The sequence below is a fragment of the Neoarius graeffei genome, chromosome 23 (assembly GCF_027579695.1).
Source record: "Neoarius graeffei isolate fNeoGra1 chromosome 23, fNeoGra1.pri, whole genome shotgun sequence".
In the NCBI taxonomy this organism is placed as follows: domain Eukaryota; kingdom Metazoa; phylum Chordata; class Actinopteri; order Siluriformes; family Ariidae; genus Neoarius; species Neoarius graeffei.
In genome coordinates, this window is record NC_083591.1 from 30284700 (window position 1) to 30311789 (window position 27090).

Consider the following 27090-nt stretch of genomic DNA (forward strand, 5'->3'; position numbering starts at 1 on the left):
TCCCCGGTTGGTAATTGTGCTCTTGTAGAGGAGAGTTAGCTAGTAGTATGTAGCGTATACATGCATAGTATGTATGCAACACCAAATTTGGGGGGGAAAAAAAAGGAAGTAGTAAAAAGAAATCCATGCAGCTTAATACAGAAAACTGTGCATGAAATCAAATATGGTTTATATGGTGTTGGAAGCTCAAGATTGACTGGTTAATTAATTTGCATTGGGATCTTATGCCAGTGAGAAATTTGAATGTTATAATTTTATAGCTCATTCTCTCTCTCCTTTTTCCTTCTTTCTCTTACTCAGGTAGTGAAGGCATTTGTAGTGCTTACTTCAGAATATAAACACGCAGACCAAAATGAACTAATCAAACAACTGCAGACACATGTGAAGAAGGTCACAGCCCCATATAAATACCCCCGCAAGGTACACACACACACACACACACACACACAAATCAATAAATAACAATAATGGACAGGAAGCAAAAATCAGTCAAAGCATCATGCATAAAAAACAAAAGTAAAATTAGTCTGTTAAAAGAGGTAATTAACATGTAGAATAGTCAATAACATCAAATATATATAATAATAGAGGGAGACCCCTTGCACTGACGTCACATTTCCGTTGTCAACCGTCGCTATCCTAGACCTGGGGGACAAACAAACTTGCTGAAGCTAAGAGATGATGTCTGGCATCTGTTGCTGTTGTCTGAAGAAAACTACAGCTAAAAAAAGCTCTACTACCGAATTACTTGGATAATCTTGGTCAGAAAGAAGCGAAGGATAGCTATGCGTGGAAATTAGAGTTTATTAGAGGTTCTGATCCGTACAAAATTCCTCGAAACAACAACTGGAGTGACGGTGCAGATTTGTCGCCTAGCGTTAGCTACATGTTGGAATACACCTACTTTTTCCCCGAAGAGCCCCGACACGGAAGAAGAGTTTAAAAAAAAAACTACAAAAGCAAGAATACCTTCTTTGTGTAAAGACTTTTTCACGACATCAGCTTTTGGGAACAGAATGCTGCAGAAGCCAAAGCATTTACTCTCAAAGGACTCCGACCTGAACCGTGGACTGGGTGGTATTCCGGCCCTCCATGTCTCAGCAACCCCACGGACATCTACAGTGGTGCTTGAAAGTTTGTGAACCCTTTAGAATTTTCTATATTTCTGCATAAATATGACCTAAAACATCAGAGTTTCACACAAGTCCTAAAAGTAGATAAAGAGAACCCAGTTAAACAAATGAGACAAAAATATTATACTTGGTCATTTATTTATTGAGGAAAATGATCCAATATTACATATCTGTGAGTGGCAAAAGTATGTGAACCTCTAGGATTAGCAGTTAATTTGAAGGTGAAATTAGTCAGGCATTTTCAATCAATGGGATGACAATCAGGTGTGAGTGGGCACCCTGTTTTATTTAAAGAACAGGGATCTATCAAAGTCTGATCTTCACAACACACATTTGTGGAAGTGTATCATGGCATGAACAAAGGAGATTTCTGAGGATCTCAGAAAAAGCATTGTTGATGCTCATCAGGCTGGAAAAGGTTACAGAACCATCTCTAAAGAGTTTGGACTCCACCAATCCACAGACAGATTGTGTACAAATGGAGGAAATTCAAAACCATAGTTACCCTCCCCAGGAGTGGTCGACCAACAAAGATCACTCCAAGAGCAAGGCATGTAATAGTCGGCGAAGTCACAAAGGACCCCAGGGTAACTTCTAAGCAACCGAAGGCCTTTCTCACATTGGCTAATGTTCATGAGTCCACCATCAGAACACTGAACAACAATGGTGTGCATGGCAGGGTTGCAAGGAGAAAGCCACAGCTCTCCAAAAAGAACATTGCTGCTCATCTGCAGTTTGCTAAAGATCACGTGGACAAGCCAGAAAGTTATTGCAAAAATGTTTTGTGGACGGATGAGGCCAAAATAGAACTTTTTGGTTTAAATGAAAAGCGTCATGTTTGGAGAAAGGATAACACTGCATTCCAGCATAAGAACCTTATCCCATCTGTGAAACATGGTGGTGGTAGTATCGTGGTTTGGGTCTGTTTTGCTGCATCTGGGCCAGGACGGCTTGCCATCATTGATGGAACAATGAATTCTGAATTATACCAGCAAATTTTAAAGGAAAAATGTCAGGACATCTGTCTATGAACTGATTCTCAAGAGAAGGTGGGTCATGCAGCAAGACAACGACCCTAAGCACGCAAGTCGTTCTACCAAAGAATGGTTAAAGAAGAATAAAGTTAATGTTTTGGAATGGCCAAGTCAAAGTCCTGACCTTAATCCAATTGAAATGTTGTGGAAGGACCTGAAGCGAGCAGTTCATGTGAGGAAACCCACCAACATCCCAGAGTTGAAGCTGTTCTGTACGGAGGAATGGGCTAAAATTCCTCCAAGCCGGTGTGCAGGACTGATCAACAGTTACCGGAAACGTTTAGTTGCAGTTATTGCTACACAAGGGGGTCACACCAGATACTGAAAGCAAAGGTTCACATACTTTTGCCACTCACAGATATGTAATATTGGATAATTTTCCTCAATAAATAAATGACCAAGTATAATAATTTTGTCTCATTTGTTTAACTGGGTTCTCTTTATCTACTTTTAGGACTTGTGTGAAAATCTGATGATGTTTTAGGTCATATTTATGCAGAAATACAGAAAATTCTGAAGGGTTCACAAACTTTCAAGCACCACTGTAGGTACAGAGCTATTTGCACGCTATCATTTACTGTATACATTGCTTTCACAATAATAAGTATCAATGTGTGTTTTCAGACTTCGCTCCTCTCATTGTATTCTCTTTAACCACTCGTTTCTCCATTTGCATCTCTTTGTTAACATTTTTCTTGACAGCGGGAAGATGGTAATACCTTTTTATCTATTTGAACAACCAAAAACATTGCAGAAATGAACCATAATGAAGACAGATTAAGCCTTGCTTACACAAAAGACAGTGTCTGACCCCCAGGTGAAATTATCACGTGACGTGTGACATCATGCGCAAGGGGTCGAAATATAATACACACGGTACTGTGCAAAAGTCTTAGGCACATGCAGTGAAATGCTATAGAGCAAAGATGCCTTCAAAAATAATGAAATTAAATGTTCCTACATTTTTGAAAAAAATCTCATAAAGGTCAGTAGGCAGTAATGCATGAAAAAAGTCTGTTTGGTGTGATGACCCTTTGAATCAGCCACAGTCCTTTTGGAGACTCTGACTGTCGCACTTCCTTCTTATTTTTGCAGCAAAACCCAGCAGCCTTCATTATGTTTTTGCCTGAAAAGTGGTCTGTTATGTAATATGCTGCTTTCTTTACTGACGTACAGACCTTTTTCTGTAACATTTTAATTTTGTGTTGGAAAACTAATGTTTAGAAATCTAAAGTGTTTTTGGACTGGTTCCTTCACGTAGAAGTCAGAAAATAAAAATGTATAACAAAGTTTGGACTAAAAAACAATAGAGTGGCTAAGACTTTTGCACAGTTCTGTGTGTGTGTGTGTGTGTGTGTGTGTGTGTGTGTAAGCATAAAGCTGGTGCGAAGGATGCTCGCTTTATAAAGCTCTTGGGTATGGAAGTTCAATTATCCTGGGATTATATTGTGCTTTGTGAGAAAAACAGACATAGTAGACGTCATGTTTTGCAAAGAAAATCATATTTTAACTTCCTAAATCGTAGGTTCCTAAACCTGGTCCTGGAGTAACCCCTGGCCGACACATTTTATTTATGTTTTTATTTTTCGCATCACAAACCTATCCATGGAAAGTTAGGAAGGCCTGTTAATTAGCCGGTTAGATGAATTAAGAAAAACAAAACGATCTGCAGGACAGGGGGTACTCCAGCACCAGCTTGTTTTGTAATGTGAACAGCCATGGACAGATCTTAGGGTCATGGTATATAAACAGACAAACTTCCTGTTAGTATACTTCAGAGCCCTCACCAGTGAATTACCAACTTGTATATTGATTTGTCTCGAGTAAAACATAATTTATGGGTGATGTGATTACTACAAGTTCTAAAAACAAGAGAAGCGAATGTATCACTCCTCCCTTAAAGTCCATACTCCACTAAGTTTCAGCATTGATTGATTTATAAAGTGCTCCCACAGGTAAATGTGCTATGGTAAATCAAAATGTGCTATGTCATGAGCGTCCGCAAAGATGGTAAATATACAAAGCAACTAGGATGGCAGTCGCTGAAAGTGTGTCTGTAAACAATGCTGAATTTTCTCAGTATTACCACGATTTGAACGATCGAGCGAAGATAGATACAGTGGTGCTGGAAAGTTTATGAGCCCTTTAGAATTTTCTATATTTCTACATAAATATGACCCAAAACATCATCAGATTTTCACCCGAGTCCTAAAAGTAGATAAAGAGAACCCAGTTAAACAAACGAGACAAAAATATTATACTCGGTCATTTATTTATTGAGATATTACATATCTGTGAGTGGCAAAAGTATGTAAACCTCTAGGATTAGCAGTTAATTTGAAGGTGAAATTAGAGTCAGGCGTTTTCAATCAATGGGATGACAATCAGGTGTGAGTGGGCACCCTGTTTTATTTAAAGAACAGGGATCTATCAAAGTCTGATCTTCACAACACATGTTTGAGGAAGTGTATCATGGCACGAACAAAGGAGATTTCTGAGGACCTCAGAAAAAGCGTTGTTGATGCTCATCAGGCTGGAAAAGGTTACAAAACCATCTCTAAAGAGTTTGGACTCCACCCATCCATCCACAGTCAGACAGATTGTGTGCAAATGGAGGAAATTCAAGACCATTGTTACCCTCCCCAGGAGTGGTCGACCAACAAAGATCACTCCAAGACCAAGGCGTGTAATAGTGGGTGAGGTCAGAAAGGACCCCAGGGTAACTTCTAAGCAACTGAAGGCCTCTCTCACATTGGCTAATGTTAATGTTCCTGAGTCCACCATCAGGAGAACACTGAACAACAATGGTGTGCATGGCAGAGTTGCAAGAAGAAAGCCACTGCTCTCCAAAAAGAACATTGCTGCTCGTCTGCAGTTTGCTAAAGATCACGTGGACAAGCCAGAAAGTTATTGCAAAAATGTTTTGTGGACGGATGAGGCCAAAATAGAACTTTTTGGTTTAAATGAAAAGCGTCATGTTTGGAGAAAGGAAAACACTGCATTCCAGCATAAGAACCTTATCCCATCTGTGAAACATGGTGGTGGTAGTATTATGGTTTGGGCCTGTTTTACTGTGTCTGGGCCAGGACGGCTTGCCATCATGGATGGAACAATGAATTCTGGATTATCCCAATGAATTCTAAAGGAAAATGTCAAGACATCTGTCCATGAACTGAATCTCAAGAGAAGGTGCGTCATGCAGCAACACAACGACCCTAAGCACACAAGTCGTTCTACCAAAGAATGGTTAAAGAAGAATAAAGTTAATGGTGTGGAATGGCCAAGTCAAAGTCCTGACCTTAATCCAATCGAAATGTTGTGGAAGGACCTGAAGCGAGCAGTTCATGTGAGGAAACCCACCAACATCCCAGAGTTGAAGCTGTTCTGTACGGAGGAATAGGCTAAAATTCCTCCAAGCCAGTGTGCGGGACTGATCAACAGTTACCGGAAACGTTTAGTTGCAGTTATTGCTGCACAAGGGGGTCACACCAGATACTGAAAGCAAGGGTTCACATACTTTTGCCACTCACAGATGTGTAATATTGGATCATTTTCCTCAATAAATAAATGACCAAGTATTATAATTTTGTCTCATTTGTTTAACTGGGTTCTCTTTATCTACTTTTAGGACTTGTGTGAAAATCTGATTGATGTTTTAGGTCATATTTATGCAGAAATATAGAAAATTCTGAAGGGTTCACAAACTTTCAAGCACCACTGTATGTGTAGTTTTGACCCATATTATTTTAAAAAGTCAGGCTTTTCTGAAGATAAGACGCTTCTACCGACCATCGAGTACAAATACAGGTCATTTTATCTGATGACCATTTCGTCCAAAGCCTTTTTCATACGCACTATCGGTTATTTTATATTTCAGGTATTTGTTTGTTTGAAAAAAGAAGGAATTCTCAATGGAATTTGACCGATGCAAAGCACATTTTTGTAAAGCAAATGAGTGCCATAGTATGGATCATGTTAAATCTTTAGGCACCGAACAGCACTCTCGTGGGGGCTTTGTTCACGAATCCCAGGCCGAGGCGCTGTCCTACTGACCCGAGACCATGCTCTTTCCAAGGGGGGAGGCTTGGAGGGGAGGCACCTGTCAAATTTGGCTTTGCTGCGAGCTCTGTTGGCTGAGTTATTAATTTTTAAAGCCGGTTGGATCATGTTAAATCTTTCAACGTAGAGCAGCGCTCTCGCGGGGCTTTCATTCGCGAACACCGGAAATACAAAATAATTGATAGTGCATCTGAAAAAAGCTTTGGATGGAATGTCTTAACTATTGGACCAAGTGTCCCGATCCCCTCGTCTCGTCTCCGTACTAAGCCTCAGACTTTCCTCGCCCTCTTTCCGAATCGTAGACGGAATTCTAAAAAAATCGGAACGTGCCACGGTCACGAGTACTGTCATGACCACAGCCATATACAGCACAAAGATATGGCATAGCTAAAAGAATGCCTAAAGCAGTGGAAAAAACAAAGAGAGTTGCGCACGCATGACTACGTTTTGTATGGAATGTCGCTTGACTCTGCATTTGTATCTCCACCAACATGGCCGACATCCGTGTTTCTATTTTGCTTTGACGTCACTTGCAAGTCGAGGCTAGCTGGAGCCAACCTCCAAAAGATCCCAGCTCCATGCCAAAGTTAGCTACAGTTAGGTCCAAATTTGGACACTGACACAAATTTTTTTTTTTACCTGTTTACTGAAACATATTCAAGTTATAGTTATATAATGGACATAAAGTCCAGACTTTCAGCTTTCATTTGAGGGTATCCACATTAAAACTGGATGAAGGGTTTAGGAGTTTCAGCTCCTTAACATGTGCCACCCTGTTTTTAAAGGGACCAAAAGTAATTGGACAATTGACTCAAAGGCTATTTCATGGGCAGGTGTGGGCAATTCCTTCGTTATGTCATTCTCAATTAAGCAGATAAAAGGCCTGGAGTTGATTTGAGGTGTGGTGCTTGCATTTGGAAGATTTTGCTGTGAAGAAAACATGCGGTCAAAGGAGCTCTCAATGCAGGTGAAATAAGCCATCCTTAAGCTGCGAAAACAGAAAAAAAAACATCCGAGAAATTGCTACAATATTAGGAGTGGCAAAATCTACAGTTTGGTACATCCTGAGAAAGAAAGAAAGAAAGAAAGAAAGAACTGGTGAACTCATCAATGCAAAAAGACCTGGACACCCACAGAAGACAACAGTAGTGGATGATTGCAGAATAATTTCCATGATGAAGAGAAACCCCTTCACAACAGCCAACCAAGTGAACAACACTCTCCAGGAAGTAGGCGTATCAATATCCAAATCTGCCATAAGGAGAAGACTGTCTGAAAGTAAATACAGAGGGTTCACTGCACGGTGCAAGCCACTCATAAGCCTCAAGAATAAAAAGGCTAGATTGGATTTTGCTAAAAAAAAATCTAAAAAAGCCAGCACAGTTCTGGAAGAACATTCTTTGGACAGATGAAACCAAGATCAACCTCTACCAGAATGATGAAAAGAAAAAAGTATGGCGAAGGCGTGGTACAGCTCATGATCCAAAGCATACCACATCATCTGTAAAACACGGCGGAGGCAGTGTGATGGCTTGGGCATGCATGGCTGCCAGTGGCACTGGGTCATTAGTGTTTATTGATGATGTGACACAGGACAGAAGCAGCCGGATGAATTCTGATGTATTCAGAGACATACTGTGTGCTCAAATCCAGCCAAACTGATTGGTCGGCGTTTCATAATACAGACGGACAATGACCCAAAACATAAAGCCAAAGCAACCCAGGAGTTTATTAAAGCAAAGAAGTGGAATATTCTTGAATGGCCAAGTCAGTCACCTGATCTCGACCCAATTGAGCATGCATTTCACTTGTTAAAGACTAAACTTCAGACAGAAAGGCCCACAAACAAACAGCAACTGAAAACCGCTGCAGTAAAGGCCTGGCAGAGCATTAAAAAGGAGGAAACACAGCGTCTGGTGATGTCTTGAACTCATGGACTTCAGGCAGTCATTGCCAACAAAGGGTTTTCAACCAAGTATTAGAAATGAACACTTTATTTACAATTATTTAATTTGTCCAATTACTTTTGAGCCCGGGCGGCACGGTGGTGTAGTGGTTAGCGCTGTTGCCTCACAGCAAGAAGGTCCTGGGTTCGAGCCCCGGGGCTGGCGAGGGCCTTTCTGTGTGGAGTTTGCATGTTCTCCCCGTGTCCGCGTGGGTTTCCCCCACAGTCCAAAGACATGCAGGTTAGGTTAACTGGTGACTCTAAATTGACTGTAGGTGTGAGTGTGAATGGTTGTCTGTGTCTATGTGTCAGCCCTGTGATGACCTGGCGACTTGTCCAGGGTGTACCCCGCCTTTCGCCCGTAGTCAGCTGGGATAGGCTCCAGCTTGCCTGCGACCCTGTAGAAGGATAAAGCAGCTAGAGATAATGAGATGAGATGAGACTTTTGAGCCCCTGAAATGGATTGTGTTTAAAAAATGCTTTAGTTCCTCACATTTTTATGCAATCATTTTGTTCAACCCACTGAATTAAAGCTGAAAGTCTGAACTTCAACTGCATCTGAATTGTTTTGTTCAAAATTCATTGTGGTAATGTACAGAACCAAAATTAGAAAAATGTTGCCTCTGTCCAAATATTAATGGACCTAACTGTATTTTAAAGCTTCATTAGAAAATAAGCACTCAGGGATAGCATTTATTGTCTTTTGTACTTTGTTCTGCACCCTTTTAACTGGGCTTTCAGGTTTATTTTATCTTCCTATTTATATCTGTTTTATTGTGCTCATTGTATTTCCCCCCCCCCATTTGTTTCATTGTCTTATTCTATTATACATTGTCTGTTGCCTTGATATCTATTTTGCTGTCATTGTGAAGCACGTTGGGTGGCCTGGGTGTATGAATTGTGATTATGCAAATAAATTAGCTTTGCCTTATCCGCTGTGACTTATTGGAATAGTACCCTTGCAGAATATAGCTCCCAGGCCACTGCAGTTTGAACTTTGAGGAAATTGCTTGTGCAGAGCTTTTTGTTCGGTTGATAATTGAAATTTCCGTTTCATGATAGATTGAGTTTGTGGACCAGCTTCCCAAGACAGTGAGTGGTAAAATCCGGAGAGTGGAGCTGCGGAAGAAGGAATGGGGACTGCCATAACTCTGTCATTATTCACACTTCAAATACAGGCAATATAATCCACAGAACTGGGCTTGGATTCCAGTGATGACTCAACCTCATTTTAAACATATTGGGGGACACAGTGTCATTTATTATAGGGCTAGTGAACATGAGTTTAAATTCCAGTTCAGGTTATGTAGTGATCTGAGAATTAAGGCCAAGTATCATCTGGACTGCTATCTGAATTTCCTCAAGTTATTTCAAACATAAGGACAACATATAAATTTTGTCAGGTATGAATATTTTAATCAAGGCCAGTCTTTGTCTTAGTAAATAATATAGATGTTTGTACACTATATTAAAGAAATATTTCAGCATTTTCAACCTAATATTCATCTATCACATCTTTAGCACATGTGATTTCCACAGACAAGTATTTCAGCACGTTTCCCGATACTAAGAACTGATAATCTGTGGATGTGGAACTCCTTTCGTAATGTCTGGAGTGTAATAGCTTTTAAATTTGCTTAATTTGTCAGTTCAGCTTCAGTAATAGCTTTATTGTGCTCAGGGTTGCCTTGGGGCCAGAACCTGTCCTGGGACATACACACACTCATTCAGTCCTGGGGTAATTTAGTGTAACCAGAAAACCTGGATGAACCAACATAGGAAGACCATGCAGAGAGAACTCCTAAGTTCAGGATCAAACCATGGTGCTGTGAAGCGACGGTGCTACCTGCTGCGCCACCTCGCCACACAATTTGCATTATATAGTCACGTATTTCAAATGTTTATTGACTGAATTTAACAAGGGTCCTTTGACTTCCAGAGTAAGGGGTGTTTTTTTTTTAAATATACCAGCAAAAGTCAATTCTTGTCTTTGGTAAATGCTCAGAAAGCTACACAGATGTACATAGAGGTTAGGTTGAAAAACACTGGAGTATTCCTTTAAATAAACTATGCTAGGTGTTCATGGTTCGTTTCCTATGAATATACTATTATTTCATCCTAATAGCACAGACCATCTTAAATAACTGGGTGAGCTCTAGCTAAATACTAGGGGGGAATTATCTGTCTGTCTGTCTGTCTGTCTGTCGCCGCTTATCCTGTACAGGGTTGCAGGCAAGCTTGAGCCTATCCCAGCTAACTATGCACTGCAAAAAATGGCCTTTCAAAAATAAGAAATAAAAGATTAAAACAAAGCATATTTGCTTGAATCAGGTGAAAAAAAATCTGCCAATGGAACTAGTCAAATTTGACTTGGTAAGATTTCTTAAAGTAAGATGAAAAATCTAACCTGTTTTTAGATGAAATAATTCCAAAATAAGATTGGGGAACTTATTATGCGAGATCTGATTAACTCAAAATAATTCTAATAACAAGATCATACTTCTTACATTTAGCCATTCAAGTCTCATCTCATCTCATTATCTGTAGCCGCTTTATCCTGTTCTACAGGGTCGCAGGCAAGCTGGAGCCTATCCCAGCTGACTACGGGCGAAAGGCGGGGTACACCCTGGACAAGTCGCCAGGTCATCACAGGGCTGACACAGAGACACAGACAACCATTCACACTCACACCTGCGGTCAATTTAGAGTCACCAGTTAACCTAACCTGCATGTCTTTGGACTGTGGGGGAAACCGGAGCACCCGGAGGAAACCCACACGGACACGGGGAGAACATGCAAACTCTGCACAGAAAGGCCCTCGCCGGCCACGGGGCTCGAACCCGGACCTTCTTGCTGTGAGGCGACAGCGCTAACCACTACACCACCGTGCCACTGCCATTCAAGTCATTTTTATTTATTTCATTTTAAGGGTATTTCACTTAAATTCATGACAAAGTCTCATTCATCTCATTATCTCTAGCCGCTTTATCCTGTTCTACAGGGTCGCAGGCAAGCTGGAGCCTATCCCAGCTGACTACGGGCGAAAGGCGGGGTACACCCTGGACAAGTCGCCAGGTCATCACAGGGCTGACACATAGACACAGACAACCATTCACACTCACATTCACACCTACGGTCAATTTAGAGTCACCAGTTAACCTAACCTGCATGTCTTTGGACTGTGGGGGAAACCGGAGCACCCGGAGGAAACCCACGCGGACACGGGGAGAACATGCAAACTCCGCACAGAAAGGCCCTCACCAGCCCCGGGGCTCGAACCCGGACCTTCTTGCTGTGAGGCGACAGCGCTAACCACTACACCACCGTGCCACCCCTCATGACAAAGTCTTAGCAGTAAAAACTGAATTTAAGATAAATATACTAATATATTAGGATTGTTAAATTCTACAACTAAGCATTGCTAGCATAAAAGATTCTCCTTTTGTGACCTGTAATTAGTAAAATACTCTAGATATGAGACCAGAGACTATCTTGAATCAAATTGACGACACGTGTAGCATTGCAACAAGTTTATTTTTTTTCCCATTTCAACATTAAAACATCTCTTAAGATTCCACTTCCCCAGGACCTCAGGCACCAAAAAAATAATAATAATAATAAAAAAAAAGTCTACGCATTTTGACTTACAGTGCTTACACAACGCCAAAGCAACAGTGCATTTTGGGGGCACTGACTATTCATGTGTACGAGGGGTTTACAAGATCAGGCACAAAAAAAACACTGAACTTAACTCACAGCATTCCAAAAAGCCCTCACTAAAACGCCCTCCACTCACTCATAGCCTTTTTGAAGGCACTTGTCTGGTCTAGAGTCTGTACAGCATCTAGAAGGAGCTCACTCTGAATGACTGAGAAAACAGTCGCAGTAAACTTAGGATCTGTAAGGTGGAGTTGAATTGTAATGAAAGATTCAAAGATTTCAGTAAAGTTCATTTATTCCCAAAACAAGCATACTTTGTTTTTTTTTCTTGAAACAAGATGAACCGCATTTGATAAATGTCCAAAATGTACGTACTTGTTTAAAAAAAAACTTGTTTTATTTTCAAAGGTGCTCCAAATAAGACTTTTTCAAGACATTTTGTCTCTACAAGATTTTCAAGATGGACTGTCTAAAAACTAGCCTTTCTAGCTAAATGAGGTTTTGCTTGTTGGGCAATTATGTCTTATAATAAGGGTGGCTAGATGTTTTGACTTGAAAATAGACAAACTTCTTAAGATTTTTATTTTTTGCAGTGTGGGTGAGGTACACCCTGGTCAAGTCACCAGGTCATCACATGGCTAACACATAGAGACAAACAACCATTCACAGTCCCAGTCCATTTAGAGCCACCAATTAGCCTCACTTGCACATCTTTGGGGGAAACCGGAGCACCCGGATGAAACCCACGCGGACACAGGGAGAACATGCAAACTCCACACAGAAAGGCCCTCGTCAGCCACTGGGCTCGAACCCAGGACCTTCTTGCTGTGAGGCGACAGCGCTAACCACTCCACCACCATGCTGCTGGGGGGGTTATCAATTTATCTAATTTGCAGGTTCCTAACCTGGACCTGAAAACCCCTTGTCCTGCAAATTTTAATATTTTTCCCTGCCGTAACACATCCACTTCAATTTGGGAAGGTCTGCTAATTATCTAACTAGTTAAATCAGAGTAGAGAAAACACTAAAATGTACAAGCTAGGGGGGAACCTACAGGACGAGTGTTAGGAACCCATGACCCTTGGTGTAATTCAAAATTTTGTTTTTTGTTTCCTTTAAAAACTACCCTTAGATGATCACACAGTCTCAATCACATAAAGAATAAAATAATCACATCTGGAAATTTTTGTGAAAGGTACTGTAATGTTTGCCTGCAGAGGGAGACATTCACAACTACTCCGAGCCACTCCAACCTGAGCTCAGGTCAACAAGTCTATAATCTGTATACTGATTATAAAAGATCTTTTGTTAATTGTTTTAAGCCAGGTTAAAATGCAACAAGGAATTCTCCATCCAGAGATTAATTGTTAAAGGTGCTATATGTAAGAATTGGACACCTGTCAAATTCATACTCCAAACAAATTGGGGGCAGTATATCACCAGAAAGTTGTGATGTACACTCCTGTCTTAGGAAACAAGGAAATGCACAGTCCCTTCCCACTCCCCTTTTATAGCAAACTTTCCAACCTTCCGGTCTTGTCTCATCTCATAACAGTAATGCCAAAGTGGTAGCAGTATGGTGAACTGATTGCTATTTTTAGTTGATCCACTACTGGGTTCATACAATCTAACTTTACAGTCATCAAAAAAGCCAAACTGCTGAACCGCCAAGCTGGTCAAGATAGCACTGCTATCTTATCTAATTTCCCTGAGGGAACCCTCCCAAAGGGATCAATAAAGTTTTATCTAATCTAATCTAATCTTCACATGTGGCGTCAGCCTATAGTTTATATTATAGCTTGCTTAGCACAGTTTTTGTTGTTGGTAGAGTTTGTGATGTCATTAGTTGCACAAAAGATCGATTTTGAATTGTTCAGACAGGGTCAGTAGACCTGTTTTGTTTGCTACATAAAATTGCCTCAGTCTGATAGTTATGCCTAGGTCAGACGGCGGAAAGACATACTGTGACCTTCAATCGGTCAGGTGACGACTGATCGCAGGTGGATGCAGGCGTTTTGCATCAAATCCTTAGTTGTGGTCAGACGTATTGCAAGACGCAGTTTTTTTTTTTAAAGGAGATGCGCAGAAGCTTTATTTTTAAATACATTTCTGAGTGGATAGTATCTCCATCCTTGACTCTTGTATGTTGCATAATTGGGAATAAAAAAATATATATATTTTTGAGAGTTAAAATCGACTGCAAGCTGAGCCAGCCAGCCCTGAGTGTGTGACGTCACAGCGGGAACCGGTGCTATAGACCAAAGCCAGACTCGGCAGGCGAGAGTGGTTGCAGTGGCCTCTTCGTTCAGATTTATTGGAGATTCTTCGGATTCCTCAGATAGTAATACATCTGACTGTGATTAGTCCTGAAATTGGAGTGTGTGTACATGCTACTGCTATACACGTAGAACCGTATCAGTTCGAACCGTCGGAAAGTGAATCCGATAGTAACACGTCGGCCACAGAGGCCCCCACCTTACGAAATAAAGCCAGAGAACAAAGCCATCTTGAGAATTGGATGGAATTGAACTGAAAGTTTCATGTGACTCTCATTAAAACAGGATAGGTGTTATAACTTATGCAACATTACATGTACATGCATGCATTTTCACTGATAAAATGTAAAAGGCTAATTAAATAATCAGATGAATTGAGACAATCATATTCTGAAGCAAATTAAATAATCTTATACCGGTAACTTAAATACACAATACAAGTTACATGTATTAATCTAAATGCAGGTAAATGACGAGTGTTGCTGTTTTTGTTGTTTTGTATCCAAATGAGAGTCGGAGCTTACCCGTCTGTGTTCTTGCTTCTTGAAGGCCGATCTTGTGGCCGATTGTTTTGAAACAATCTGACTTTCAGTTCTTCGTTCATTCGCTTCTTCCACATAAAGGCGAGATATTGCTGCTGAGGCAAGCATATCCAGCGGAGGAAAAAAAAAAACATATCCAGCGGAGAAATCTGACGACTGGTCCACTCATTCTCCATTTTCTCCATACTGAATACTCCGCCATTACTGCTCGGCTCACGCTCCGGGAGAACTGGTGCAACTAAACTTACTTTCCTTTTCTTGTAGTTTTCTTTTCCTTTAATTGTTGGTACTGCACCCTCTTTCAATACGGGCTTATAGCCAACGCTCCTCAACAGATCAGAGGTTTCGTATGAGTCATCGGTAAAATGTGCCCGTGAACGCGTCCAAATCTTTGCAGTTTGAACATTCTTGGGCCATGAATGCAACATAAATCCACCTTCTGTCGTGTTGCTGCACCGACCAGCAACACCTCTACGTGGCATGGCAATGAATTAGCTCAAAATGGAAGCTTGACGTTGCAGTTAGCACTGTGTTTTAGTATTGCGGAAATGGTGATGAGACCGATAGACTTCCCGCTGTGATGTCACCGATGTCGAGGTCATTCACTCAGACCTCTACCTATATGAGTCATTTTAATCGTAAAAATGACTATATTAGATTTATTGTTAATGCTTAAAACTATTCCTATGCCATTCTTGAGGTCTCAAGATATTTATAAACAAAAAGTGAGGCCATGGTTCTGCGCATCTCCTTTAAGCTGAATCAACCAGTCGGAAGCAGACGCAGCTAGACACAGGTTGAGACAGCGCACATATATAAAAAATATAAGGCCATAAGACTGCTCGCAGATTGTTGTAAACTATTTGCAGGTGCAGTTTGCGTCTACCTGCGATGCATCGCAGCCATCTCTAAAGACTTGTCTTCCCCTGCGTCAGCCTGTGTCTAGCTGCCACTACCTGCTTCAACCTGCGATTGGTCACTCAAGCGTTGCACGACCGCCTGCCTCTACATACGTCAACCTGCTATTTGCACCAGTTGGAAGCAAATCGCAGCTGAAATGCGAACAGATCTGCCCAGGTCAGACAGCAGGCTGCAACTAGTCTTCAACTACTTGTGTCTACCTGCGAAAACAAAATCGCAAGTAGACACGACTGGTCTTGTGTAGAGATGGGATTTATGGCTCTTTGATGGGATCCGCATCTTTGTGATCCGTTCTTTGAAAAGAGCCGTTCAAAAGACTGGCTCATTTGGCTCTTTTTAAATATTTATTCAGTTTTAAGAAGACAGCGTCTAAAGAAGCCAGATCCCTCTGCTTAGACAGTGACATCAATATTTCTGGACATAACTTTTATATAAAGCAACCTAGACTTACATTATTGTAACCCCTAAACGCTCATAAATAACCATTACAAAACAATGAGGGCTTCAATGAATGTCCATGCAGAACGGCTTTTCTGTAAAAAAAAAAAAAAAAAGAACCCACTCAAGAACATAGTTACCAAGAACGCAAGAATATTTTATAGAAAAACACTTGTTTTACAAAAATATTTAAGTCTGAGATACAAAATAGATACAACTACAATAAATATAACACAAGAACTAGTTATCACACAAGAACATTTTAATAGAAAAAAACAAACTTTCTATATTAAAAATATTGAAATTGTAACCAAAATAGATACAACTAAACAGTCAGATAAATAGATAAAGTTATAACAAGAACACAAGATTATTTTAATAGGAAAAAACAAACTATTAATGCAAAAAATATATTATTAGAAAAATAGATACAACTAGACAAACAGATAAATAAATAAAATACGCTAAAATATAACAAACAAAATGACGATAGAATAAATTAAATGAACATCCGTGCAAAGTAGTTTTCCCACAATATTATCATTAATATCACACAACAACATTATAAACTAGATACAAAACAATTTGAACTATTAGGCAAACAGATAAAACTTGAATAAATAAAAGGCAAATGCTGTTTAGCCTACTTCTTGTCCTTGGGCAAAAGCTTTTTCATCTGAAACACAGTACAGAAAAAGAACGATAGAAAGAACGGCTCCCCCAGCTCGAGACTCGGTTCTCATCGTTCATGCCTAGGAGCCGTTCAAAAGAATCGGTTCGTTCGCGAACGTCACAACACTAGTCTTGTGTTGACAGATGACGACGCAGATAATGGCAGTGTGTTGCAGAGGGTCTTTAGTCAAGTCAAGTCAACTTTATTGTCAAATATGCTATACATGCTCGACATACAGCACAGATGAAATATCAGTCCTCTCTGACCCACGGTGCAAACAGGCAATGCAATAAATAAAAATAGAATAATGGAAAAAAACAAACAATACACTGTGTGCACAATTATTAGGCAAGTGAGTACTCTGACCCTACCATTATTTCTATGCATGTTTTCCAACCGCAAGCTAGATACACTTGAATGCTAATTGGATTTAAGCATTCTCAGGTGGTATTTATTTGTGTAATGAGGGAGGGTGTGACCTAAAGTCATTAATACCCTATATTAAGGTGTGCATAATTATTAGGCAGCTTCTTTATCTCAGGCAAAATGGGCCAAAAAAGAGATTTAACAGACACTGAAAAGACAAAAATTGTAAAATGCCTATCAGAGGGATGCAGCACTCTTGAAATAGCTAAGCTATAGAAATGTGAGCACAGAACAATCAAACGTTTTGTTGCAAATAGTCAACAGGGTCGCAAAAAATGTGTGGAGAAGAAAAGACACAAATTAACCGCAAAAGACTTGAGAAGGATTAAACATGAAGCTACCAGGAACCCATTATCCTCCAGTGCCACAATATTCTAGAACTGCAACCGACCTGGAGTGTCCAGAAGGACAAGGTGTTCGGTGCTCAGAGACATGGCCAAGGTAAGGAAGGCTGAAACACGACCACCACTAAACAAGACTCACAAGTTGAAATGTCAAGATTGGGCCAAGAAATATCTGAAGACAGATTTTCCAAAGGTTTTATGGACGGATGAAATGAGAGTGACTCTGGATAGACCAGATGGATGGGCCCATAGCTGGATAACTAATGGACACAGGGCACTTTGACTCAGACACCAGCAAGGTGGTGGAGGGGTAATGGCATGGGCTGCTATTATTAAGGATGAGCTAGTTTGACCATTTCAGGTTGAAGATGGACTTATCATCAACTTCCAAACCTACTGCCAGTTTCTAAAAGATACATTCTTCAAGCAGTGGTATGGGAAGAAGTCTGCATCATTCAAGAAGGCCATGATTGTTATGCAGAACAATGCACCATCACATGCACCCAAGTACTCCACTGCTTGGCGAGCCCACAAAGGCCTTAAAGATGACAAAGTAATGACATGGCCCCCTTCCTCACCTGACTTAAACCCTATTGAGTACTTGTGGCCCCTTCTTAAGCATGAGATTTACAGCGAGGGAAGACAATACACCACTCTGAATAGCATTTGGGAGGCCGTGGTTGCTCCTGCACAAAAAGTTGATCGTCAACAAATGAAAAAACTAACAGACTGGATGGAAGGCTCATGGCAGTTATTGAAAAGAAGGGTGGCTATATTGGTCACTGAATATTTTTGAAATGCTAGAAGTGTTTATTTGTTAATTCTGAGTTGTTTATTTGTTACACTGAAAATTAAAATAAACAAGTGAGATGGGAAACTTTAAGCTTTTCATTTAGTTGCATAATAATTCTGCACACTAAATGTTGCCTAATAATTCTGCACACTTATATATTCCCCTGAGAAGGCCTAAACTCCCCTTTCCTTTGTTAATCATTCTGGTTTTAGGTTTATTAACAATTTGGATTGACTGAGAGCACTGTATTTGTTCAACGATAAAATTAATCATCAGGAATACAACTTGCCTAATAATTGTGCACACAGTGTATAAACAGTATAAACACTCTAGATAGGAACTAGACATAGACTAAACACTCAAAAAATATAAACAGTATAAATAAACAGTATAAACACTAGATAAGAACTACACACAGACTAAACACTCAGACAATATAAACAGTGTAAACACTAGATAAGAACTACACACAGACTAAACACTCAAACAGACAATATCTCATCTCATCTCATCTCATCTCATTATCTCTAGCCGCTTTATCCTTCTACAGGGTCGCAGGCAAGCTGGAGCCTATCCCAGCTGACTACGGGCGAAAGGCGGGGTACACCCTGGACAAGTCGCCAGGTCATCACAGGGCTGACACATAGACACAGACAACCATTCACACTCACATTCAAACAGACAATATAAACAGTATAAACACTCTAGATATGAACTAGATGTAGACTAAACACTCATATATATATATATATATATACACACATACATACATAAATTGGTTCAAATAACCAAACAGTCAAGGGCACTTGAGGTATAGCAGGTAAACATGAAATAAGCAGTATAAACAAACTAGCAGCTGTTAAGATGAGGTAGTGCAGAGAGGCAGGTTGATGCAAGTGGATCACAATCTGTTCGCATTTCAGCTGCGATTCTCTTCCAATTGGTGCAAATAGCAGGTTGACTCATGTAGAGGCAGGCGGTCGTTTTAACGCTTGAGCGACCAGTCGCAGGTTGAAGCAGGTAGTGGCAGCTAGACGCATGCTGAGACGGGGAAGACAAGTCTTTAGAGATGGCTGCGATGCATCGCAGGTAGACGCAAACTGCACCTGCAAATAGTTTACAACAACCTGCGAGCAGTCTTATTGGCTTGTATTTTTTAAAGGTTTACTCTGCGCTACGTCTACTTCAACCTGCGTCTTGCAATACGTCTGACCACAACGAAGGATTTGATGCAAAACGCCCATGATCGGTCGGGTCACAGCATGCGTCTTTCTGCCGTCTGACCTGGGCAATCGTGATCCACTTGCGTCAACCTGCCTCTACTAAAAACACTCTGCCATTATCTGTGTCGTCGTGCATCGACGCAAGACCAGTCTTGCGTCTACGCAAGTAGTTGAAAACTAGTCGTAGCCTGCTGGTTGACCTGGGCATTAGCTAGAGGGTGAGTTAATTGAACTAGGCACATACAGCTATTGTAACTGCTCTGAAGCATGTCTCAACAAGCAGATAACTTAGCAAACATATTAACATTGTCAGTAATATTATACAATTACGGGCGGCACGGTGGTGTAGTGGTTAGCGCTGTCGCCTCACAGCAAGAAGGTCCTGGGTTCGAGCCCTGGGGCCGGTGAGGGCCTTTCTGTGTGGAGTTTGCATATTCTCCCTGTGTCCGTGTGGGTTTGCTCCGGTTTCCCCCAAAGACATGCAGGTTAGGTTAACTGGTGACTCTAAATTGACCGTGAGTGTGAATGGTTGTCTGTGTCTATGTGTCAGCCCTGTGATGACCTGGCGACTTGTCCAGGGTGTACCCCGCCTTTCGCCCGTAGTCAGCTGGGATAGGCTCCAGCTTGCCTGCGACCCTGTAGAAGGATAAAGCGGCTAGAGATAATGAGATGAGAATGAGATTATACAATTACCTACCTTTTAAAAGCTATCACTAAAAAGCCAATGTTAGAATTAGCAGCTGTTTACTTACCAGTCTCGAAGAAACATGAGTTCAGCATCAAATTTCATCCCTGTACTCACTAAGAGCTGTCTCCAGCAGTGGAAAACAGTGCCATTGTTAACTCTTGTTTTGCATCCATCACTTCTTTTCTTTGCCTCTGAATGTGGTTTCTTGCCGGGAGAAGGTCATGATGATAACGGTCACTTGCTAAGAGCTGCAGACGTCATTGCTTTTACTGTTCCATTCACTGACTACCTGTCTGACTGGGGTAGCACTTTCAACGTGATTGACAAGCAGTTAGAATACACTCTTGGGGCAGCACTACTTCTTGGTCCTCTCATGTTGGACTGAGGGCACACCGGAGGCAACGGTTACTCACTTTTGCCTCTTGAGCTATAAAGTGGTATTACAAGAAAGGACAGGCCCAGGGCTGCGTCCTGTAGATATCGCTACAACACAATACATAGCTGTTTTTGACAATGTCAAAACTGTTATTTCTTCACATTTCTGTTGACAATTTTTTGAATGTTTTAAACTAAACTATGTAGAGGTGTTCCTAATAAAGCGCTCAGCAAGAGCGTATACCCCACTTAAGTGATTTGTTTCTTGTCGAGTGAATTAATTATTGTAGATGTTTCTAGCTCCCAGATCTTTCTTCTGGTGCTGCAGAGGGGTGACAACAGAAAGCTATCCTCAGCTAGATAGGATATCAGAAGATATGTCTTCTCTAGAAGATACCTGGAGATCAGCTCATAAGTCACAAACTGGACAGCTCCATATTATCTATAGCCTACTTGTGGTCCACCTTGTCTCATCTCATCTCATTATCTCTAGCCGCTTTATCCTGTTCTACAGGGTCACAGGCAAGCTGGAGCCTATCCCAGCTGACTACGGGCGAAAGGCGGGGTACACCCTGGACAAGTCGCCAGGTCATCACAGGGCTGACGCATAGACACAGACAACCATTCACACTCACATTCACACCTACGGTCAATTTAGAGTCACCAGTTAACCTAACCTGCATGTCTTTGGACTGTGGGGGAAACCGGAGCACCCGGAGGAAACCCACGCGGACACGGGGAGAACATGCAAACTCCTGGTCCACCTTGTACAACCCGAAAAAAGAGAAAGTCCGGGACAGTAAGTTAAAATTAAAACTGAAGGGGGCGTCGTGGATAAGGTGCCCTACCATAAATCCAGGGACCCGGGTTCGATTCCGACCCGAGGTCATTTCCTGATCTCTCCCACTCATTTCCTGTCTCTACACTGTCCTATCCAATAAAGGTGAAAAAAGCCCAAAAAATATCTTTAAAAAAAAATTAAAACCGAAAACGATGATTTTGTAAATAATCTTTGACTTGTACTGCACTCCAAACAACACAACAGAACATTATTTGAGGTTTTGCCTCATGGATTTTGTTGTTTTTTCAAAAATAAACACATTTCAATTTTGAGTTTTGCAACACATTTCAAACAAAGTTGGGACGGTAAAGAATTTAGCACTTTGTAACGTTCCCATTCCTTCTCCCAACACGTAAAAGACCTTTAGGGACTGAAGACAAGTGATGAACCGTTTAGGCCTTTCAGGTTGCTATTTTGTCCCATTCTTCCTACAAACAGGTCTTAAGGTATGCAACAGTACAGGGTCGTTGTCATATTTTTTGTTTCAAAATTCACCACACATTCTCTATCAGGGACGGGAGGGGGACAGATACCCTCTTCTTCCACAGCCATGTCTTTGTAATGTGTACAGAATGTGGTTTTGTCTTGTCTTGTTGAAATATCCCTGGAAAATATGATGTCTTAAAGGCAGCATATGTTGCTTTGAAATCTCAGCGTACTTTTCTGCATTAAATGCTGCCATCACAGGAGTGTAAGTTACTTTTAACAAGGGCACTGACACAACCCCATACCATGATGGACCCTGGCTTTTGGATTTGTTGCTAGTAACAGTCTGGATGGTCCTTTTCATCCTTGACCTGGTGTCTATTTCTCATTTAAAAAAAAAAAAAAAAAGACCTGGAATACTTATTTGTCTGACCATAATAGATGTTGCCATTGTGTGGTGGTCTATTCCAGATGCCTCAGAGCCCAGAGAAGTCAATCGTGCTTCTGGACACAGATAACATAGTTTCCTTTTTGCATAGTAACGTTTTAACTGGTATTTGTGGATGTAGCTCCATATTCGGGCGGCATGGTGGTGTAGTGGTTAGCACAGTCGCCTCACAGCAAGAAGGTTCTGGGTTCGGGCCCCGTGGCCGGCGAGGGCCTTTCTGTGCGGAGTTTGCATGTTCTCCCCGTGTCCGCGTGGGTTTCCTCCGGGTGCTCTGGTTTCCCCCACAATCCAAAGACATGCAGTTAGGTTAACGTGGGGCGGCCTTGGGCTGAGGTGCCCTTGAGCAAGGTACTGTATCTAACCCCTGACTGCTCCCCGGGCACTCTAGTGTGGCTGCCCACTGCTCTGGGTGTGTGCACGTGTGTTCACTGCTTCAGATGGGTTAAATGCAGAGGATGAATTTCACTGTGTTTGAAGTGTGCATGTGACAAATAAAGGTTTCTTCTTCTATTGTCATGCTTGACAAAGGTTTGCCAAAGTAATCCCAAGCCCATGTGGTTATATCAGCAATAAATGACTGATAGTTCTTGATGCAGTGCTGGCTAAGGGATCACAGGTGTTCAGCTTAGGCTTGCGCCCTTGCCCTTTACATTACAAAATACCAAAATTCCTTCATATTCCTGCATCTAGCTGCCACTACCTGCTTCAACCTGCAATTGGTCGCTCAAGCATTGCACGATTGCCTGCCTCTAAATGCGTCAACCTATTTGCACCGATTGGAAGCAAATCGCAGCTGAAATGCGAACAGATCTACCCAGGTCAGATGGCAGGCTGCAACTAGTTTTCAACTACTTGCGTCTATCTGCGATAACAAAATCAGAAGTAGACACACGACAACACAGATAATGGCAGTGTTGCAGAGGGTCTTTAGCAGAGGCAGGTTGATGCAAGTGGATCACAATCTGTTTGCATTTCAGCTGCGATTCACTTCCAATTGGTGCAAATAGCAGTTTGACACATGGAGAGGCAGACGGTTGTTTAACACTTGAGCGACCAATTGCAGGTTGAAGCAGGTAGTGGCAGTTAGGCTACATCCACACGACAACGAGATTTTTTTTTAGCGGGTAAAAAAAATATCGCGTCCACATGGGCAACGGATCAGTAAAATATCAGGTCCATATGGCAACGCAATGCTTGCTGAAAACGATGCAATACACATGCCACACCTCTACGTGCGCTGTAAGACGGTCCCATTGGAGACACCAGAACAATAGAAGAAGAAGTAGGACGCATGCGCATGTAACGAGTTTATTTTTTTCCACTTGCCATTGTGTGTAGTGGTGGGGAAATTCTGCGCTGGCCCTTTAAGAGCGCAGGTAGTTATGGGAACGAGGCGCTGGCCTCTTTCAGTTCGTTTTGGAAATGTAAGCGCCAATGCCACTGGACGTTTGCAGCCCGTCCTCAGCAGTGTATTTGTGTCTCATTTCTTCAGAATAAAAAGACTGGTGAACAACACAACGCAACGTCTGTTACACGCATAAACCCCTTCTTCTACCCGGCGTGAAGCACTCACAGGAACAAACACACAACAACAAGAAGAAGATGGCTGCGACTACGCGAGGAAATCGTGCCTTCTGTGTGTACAAATTAGTTTTATTAGTGTGCATAGTTTTATATAACTTAATTTTCTTATTGTGTGTGAACATTTTGAAAAGCATTTATATAATTTATATAACTTTTTATATTGTGTGTGAACATTTTGAAAAGCAGTCTTATCCAATAAAAAAAAAGAAATTCAAGAAATGGTTCAGTTACTTGTTTATTTAAAAGAAAAGCTGTATACAAAAGTGAATGCAATGCAGTGGTTCATACAAAACAGTCTGTTGAAGGGTCTTCTGACCCTTTTCCCCTCTGCCTCCATTATAGTCAGGTAACTGTTGCTTTGTGTGGAAGGCTGTACTTTCTGTTCATCAAAGCAGGTGTAAATTGTCTGTCTGGCAGGTCAGTCAGGTTAATGTGTAAACAATTTCAATTTCTGTTACGAATGATGCGCGCGAGAGTGCTGCTTGTTCTAGTCATGTGGTTGTGATGTCATCGTAAACAAATCCGTTCTACTCATCCAGACGACTTCGCAACGGCGCCGTTGCCAGATTTTTCCACTCTGGAACCCATTCTCAAAAGATTTCGTTTTGGGGCACCCAAAACGCCGGTGCCGTGTGGACGCCAGGCCGAAACGATAAACAGTTTTATCAGATTCACCTGAATCCGTTGCCGTGTGGACAGGGCCTTAGACGCAGGCTGACACAGGGAAGACAAGACTTCAGAGATGGCTGTGATGCATCACAGGTAGATGCAGACTGCACCTGCAAATAGTTTACAACAACCTGTGAGCAGTCTTATGGCCTTATATTATAAATATGTTTAATAAATAATATATTACAACCCCGATTCCAAAAAAGTTGGGACAAAGTACAAATTGTAAATAAAAACGGAATGCAATGATGTGGAAGTTTCAAAATTCCATATTTTATTCAGAATAGAACATAGATGACATATCAAATGTTTAAACTGAGAAAATGTATCATTTAAAGAGAAAAATTAGGGGATTTTTAAATTTCATGACAACAACACATCTCAAAAAAGTTGGGACAAGGCCATGTTTACCACTGTGAGACATCCCCTTTTCTCTTTACAACAGTCTGTAAACGTCTGGGGACTGAGGAGACAAGTTGCTCAAGTTTAGGGAGAGGAATGTTAACCCATTCTTGTCTAATGTAGGATTCTCGTTGCTCAACTGTCTTAGGTCTTTTTTTTCGTATCTTCCGTTTTATGATGCGCCAAATGTTTTCTATGGGTGAAAGATCTGGACTGCAGGCTGGCCAGTTCAGTACCCGGACCCTTCTTCTACGCAGCCATGATGCTGTAATTGATGCAGTATGTGGTTTGGCATTGTCATGTTGGAAAATGCAAAGTCTTCCTTGAAAGAGATGTTGTCTGGATGGGAGCATATGCTGCTCTAGAACCTGGATATACCTTTCAGCATTGACGGTGTCTTTCCAGATGTGTAAGCTGCCCATGCCACACGCACTAATGCAACCCCATACCATCAGAGATGCAGGCTTCTGAACTGAGCGCCGATAACAACTTGGGTCGTCCTTCTCCTCTTTAGTCCGAATGACACGGCGTCCCTGATTTCCATAAAGAACTTCAAATTTTGATTCGTCTGACCACAGAACAGTTTTCCACTTTGCCACAGTCCATTTTAAATGAGCCTTGGCCCAGAGAAGACGTCTGCGCTTCTGGATCGTGTTTAGATACGGCTTCTTCTTTGAACTATAGAGTTTTAGCTGGCAACGGCGGATGGCACGGTGAATTGTGTTCACAGATAATGTTCTCTGGAAATATTCCTGAGCCCATTTTGTGATTTCCAATACAGAAGCATGCCTGTATGTGATGCAGTGCCGTCTAAGGGCCCAAAGATCACGGGCACCCAGTATGGCTTTCCGGCCTTGACCCTTACGCACAGAGATTCTTCCAGATTCTCTGAATCTTTTGATGATATTATGCACTGTAGATGATGATATGTTCAAACTCTTTGCAATTTTACACTGTCGAACTCCTTTCTGATATTGCTCCACTATTTGTCGGCGCAGAATTAGGGGGATTGGTGATCCTCTTCCCATCTTTACTTCTGAGAGCCGCTGCCACTCCAAGATGCTCTTTTTATACCCAGTCATGTTAATGACCTATTGCCAATTGACCTAATGAGTTGCAATTTGGTCCTCCAGCTGTTCCTTTTTTGTACCTTTAACTTTTCCAGCCTCTTATTGCCCCTGTCCCAACTTTTTTGAGATGTGTTGCTGTCATGAAATTTCAAAATGTCTCACTTTCGACATTTGATATGTTGTCTATGTTCTATTGTGAATACAATATCAGTTTTTGAGATTTGTAAATTATTGCATTCCGTTTTTATTTACAATTTGTACTTTGTCCCAACTTTTTTGGAATCGGGGTTGTATAAATGAATGATGATAGTTTTTGATGCAGTGCCATCTAAGGGATCAGAGATCACAGGTGTTCAGCTTAGGCTTGCGCCCTTGCACTTTACATTCCAAAATATCAAAATTCCTTCATATTTCTTGAATTGTTTAATTATATCATGCATCATAATGGGTGAAATATCCAAATCCCTTCATGTCTTTCTTTGAGGAACATTGTTTTTAAACATTTCAGTAATTTTCTCATACATTTGTGGACAAACTGGAGATTCTCGGTCCATCTTTGCTCCTCAAAGACGAGGCCTTTCCTGAATACTGATTTTGTACCTCATTATTAGTCCTAAATTGCCCTGTCCCAACTTTTTTTTTTAAATAATGTGTTGCAAGCCGGCACGGTGGTGTAGTGGTTAGCACTGTCGCCTCACAGCAAGAAGGTCCGGGTTCGAGCCCTGTGGCCGGCGAGGGCCTTTCTGTGCGGAGTTTGCATGTTCTCCCCGTGTCCGCGTGGGTTTCCTCCGGGTGCTCCGGTTTCCCCCACAGTCCAAAGACATGCAGGTTAGGTTAACTGGTGACTCTAAATTGACCGTAGGTGTGAATGTGAGTGTGAATGGTTGTCTGTGTCTATGTGCAGCCCTGTGATGACCTGGCGACTTGTCCAGGGTGTACCCCGCCTTTCGCCCATAGTCAGCTGGGATAGGCTCCAGCTTGCCTGCGACCCTGTAGAACAGGATAAAGCGGCTACAGATAATGGATGGATGGTGTTGTAGAAAAAAGAAATCTATGGGTTAATCTGGACAGGAAAGGGACAGATGGCAGTAAGACCGCACTATTTATTGCAAATCCTGAG

General features: G+C 41.5%; 1 protein-coding gene across 5 annotated transcripts in view; it reads left to right on the top strand.

Moving 5' to 3' along the window:
* The window catches only part of acsm3 (acyl-CoA synthetase medium chain family member 3), a 69343-nt gene extending 45316 nt beyond the window's left edge, over nt 1–24027 (top strand). The window contains exons 12-14 of one of the 5 annotated variants that reach the window (XM_060906044.1): nt 301–420; nt 9234–9349; nt 23738–23820. In XM_060906044.1, the coding sequence (XP_060762027.1) occupies nt 301–420; nt 9234–9320 (207 nt within the window). In that variant the 3' untranslated portion in view covers nt 9321–9349; nt 23738–23820. Of the gene's footprint in view, nt 1–300; nt 421–9233; nt 11218–23737 lie in introns of those variants that run through there. The other 4 variants (XM_060906046.1, XM_060906043.1, XM_060906048.1 and 1 more) reach the window with 4 other exon arrangements.
* The last annotated feature ends 3063 nt before the right edge of the window (nt 24028–27090 follow it).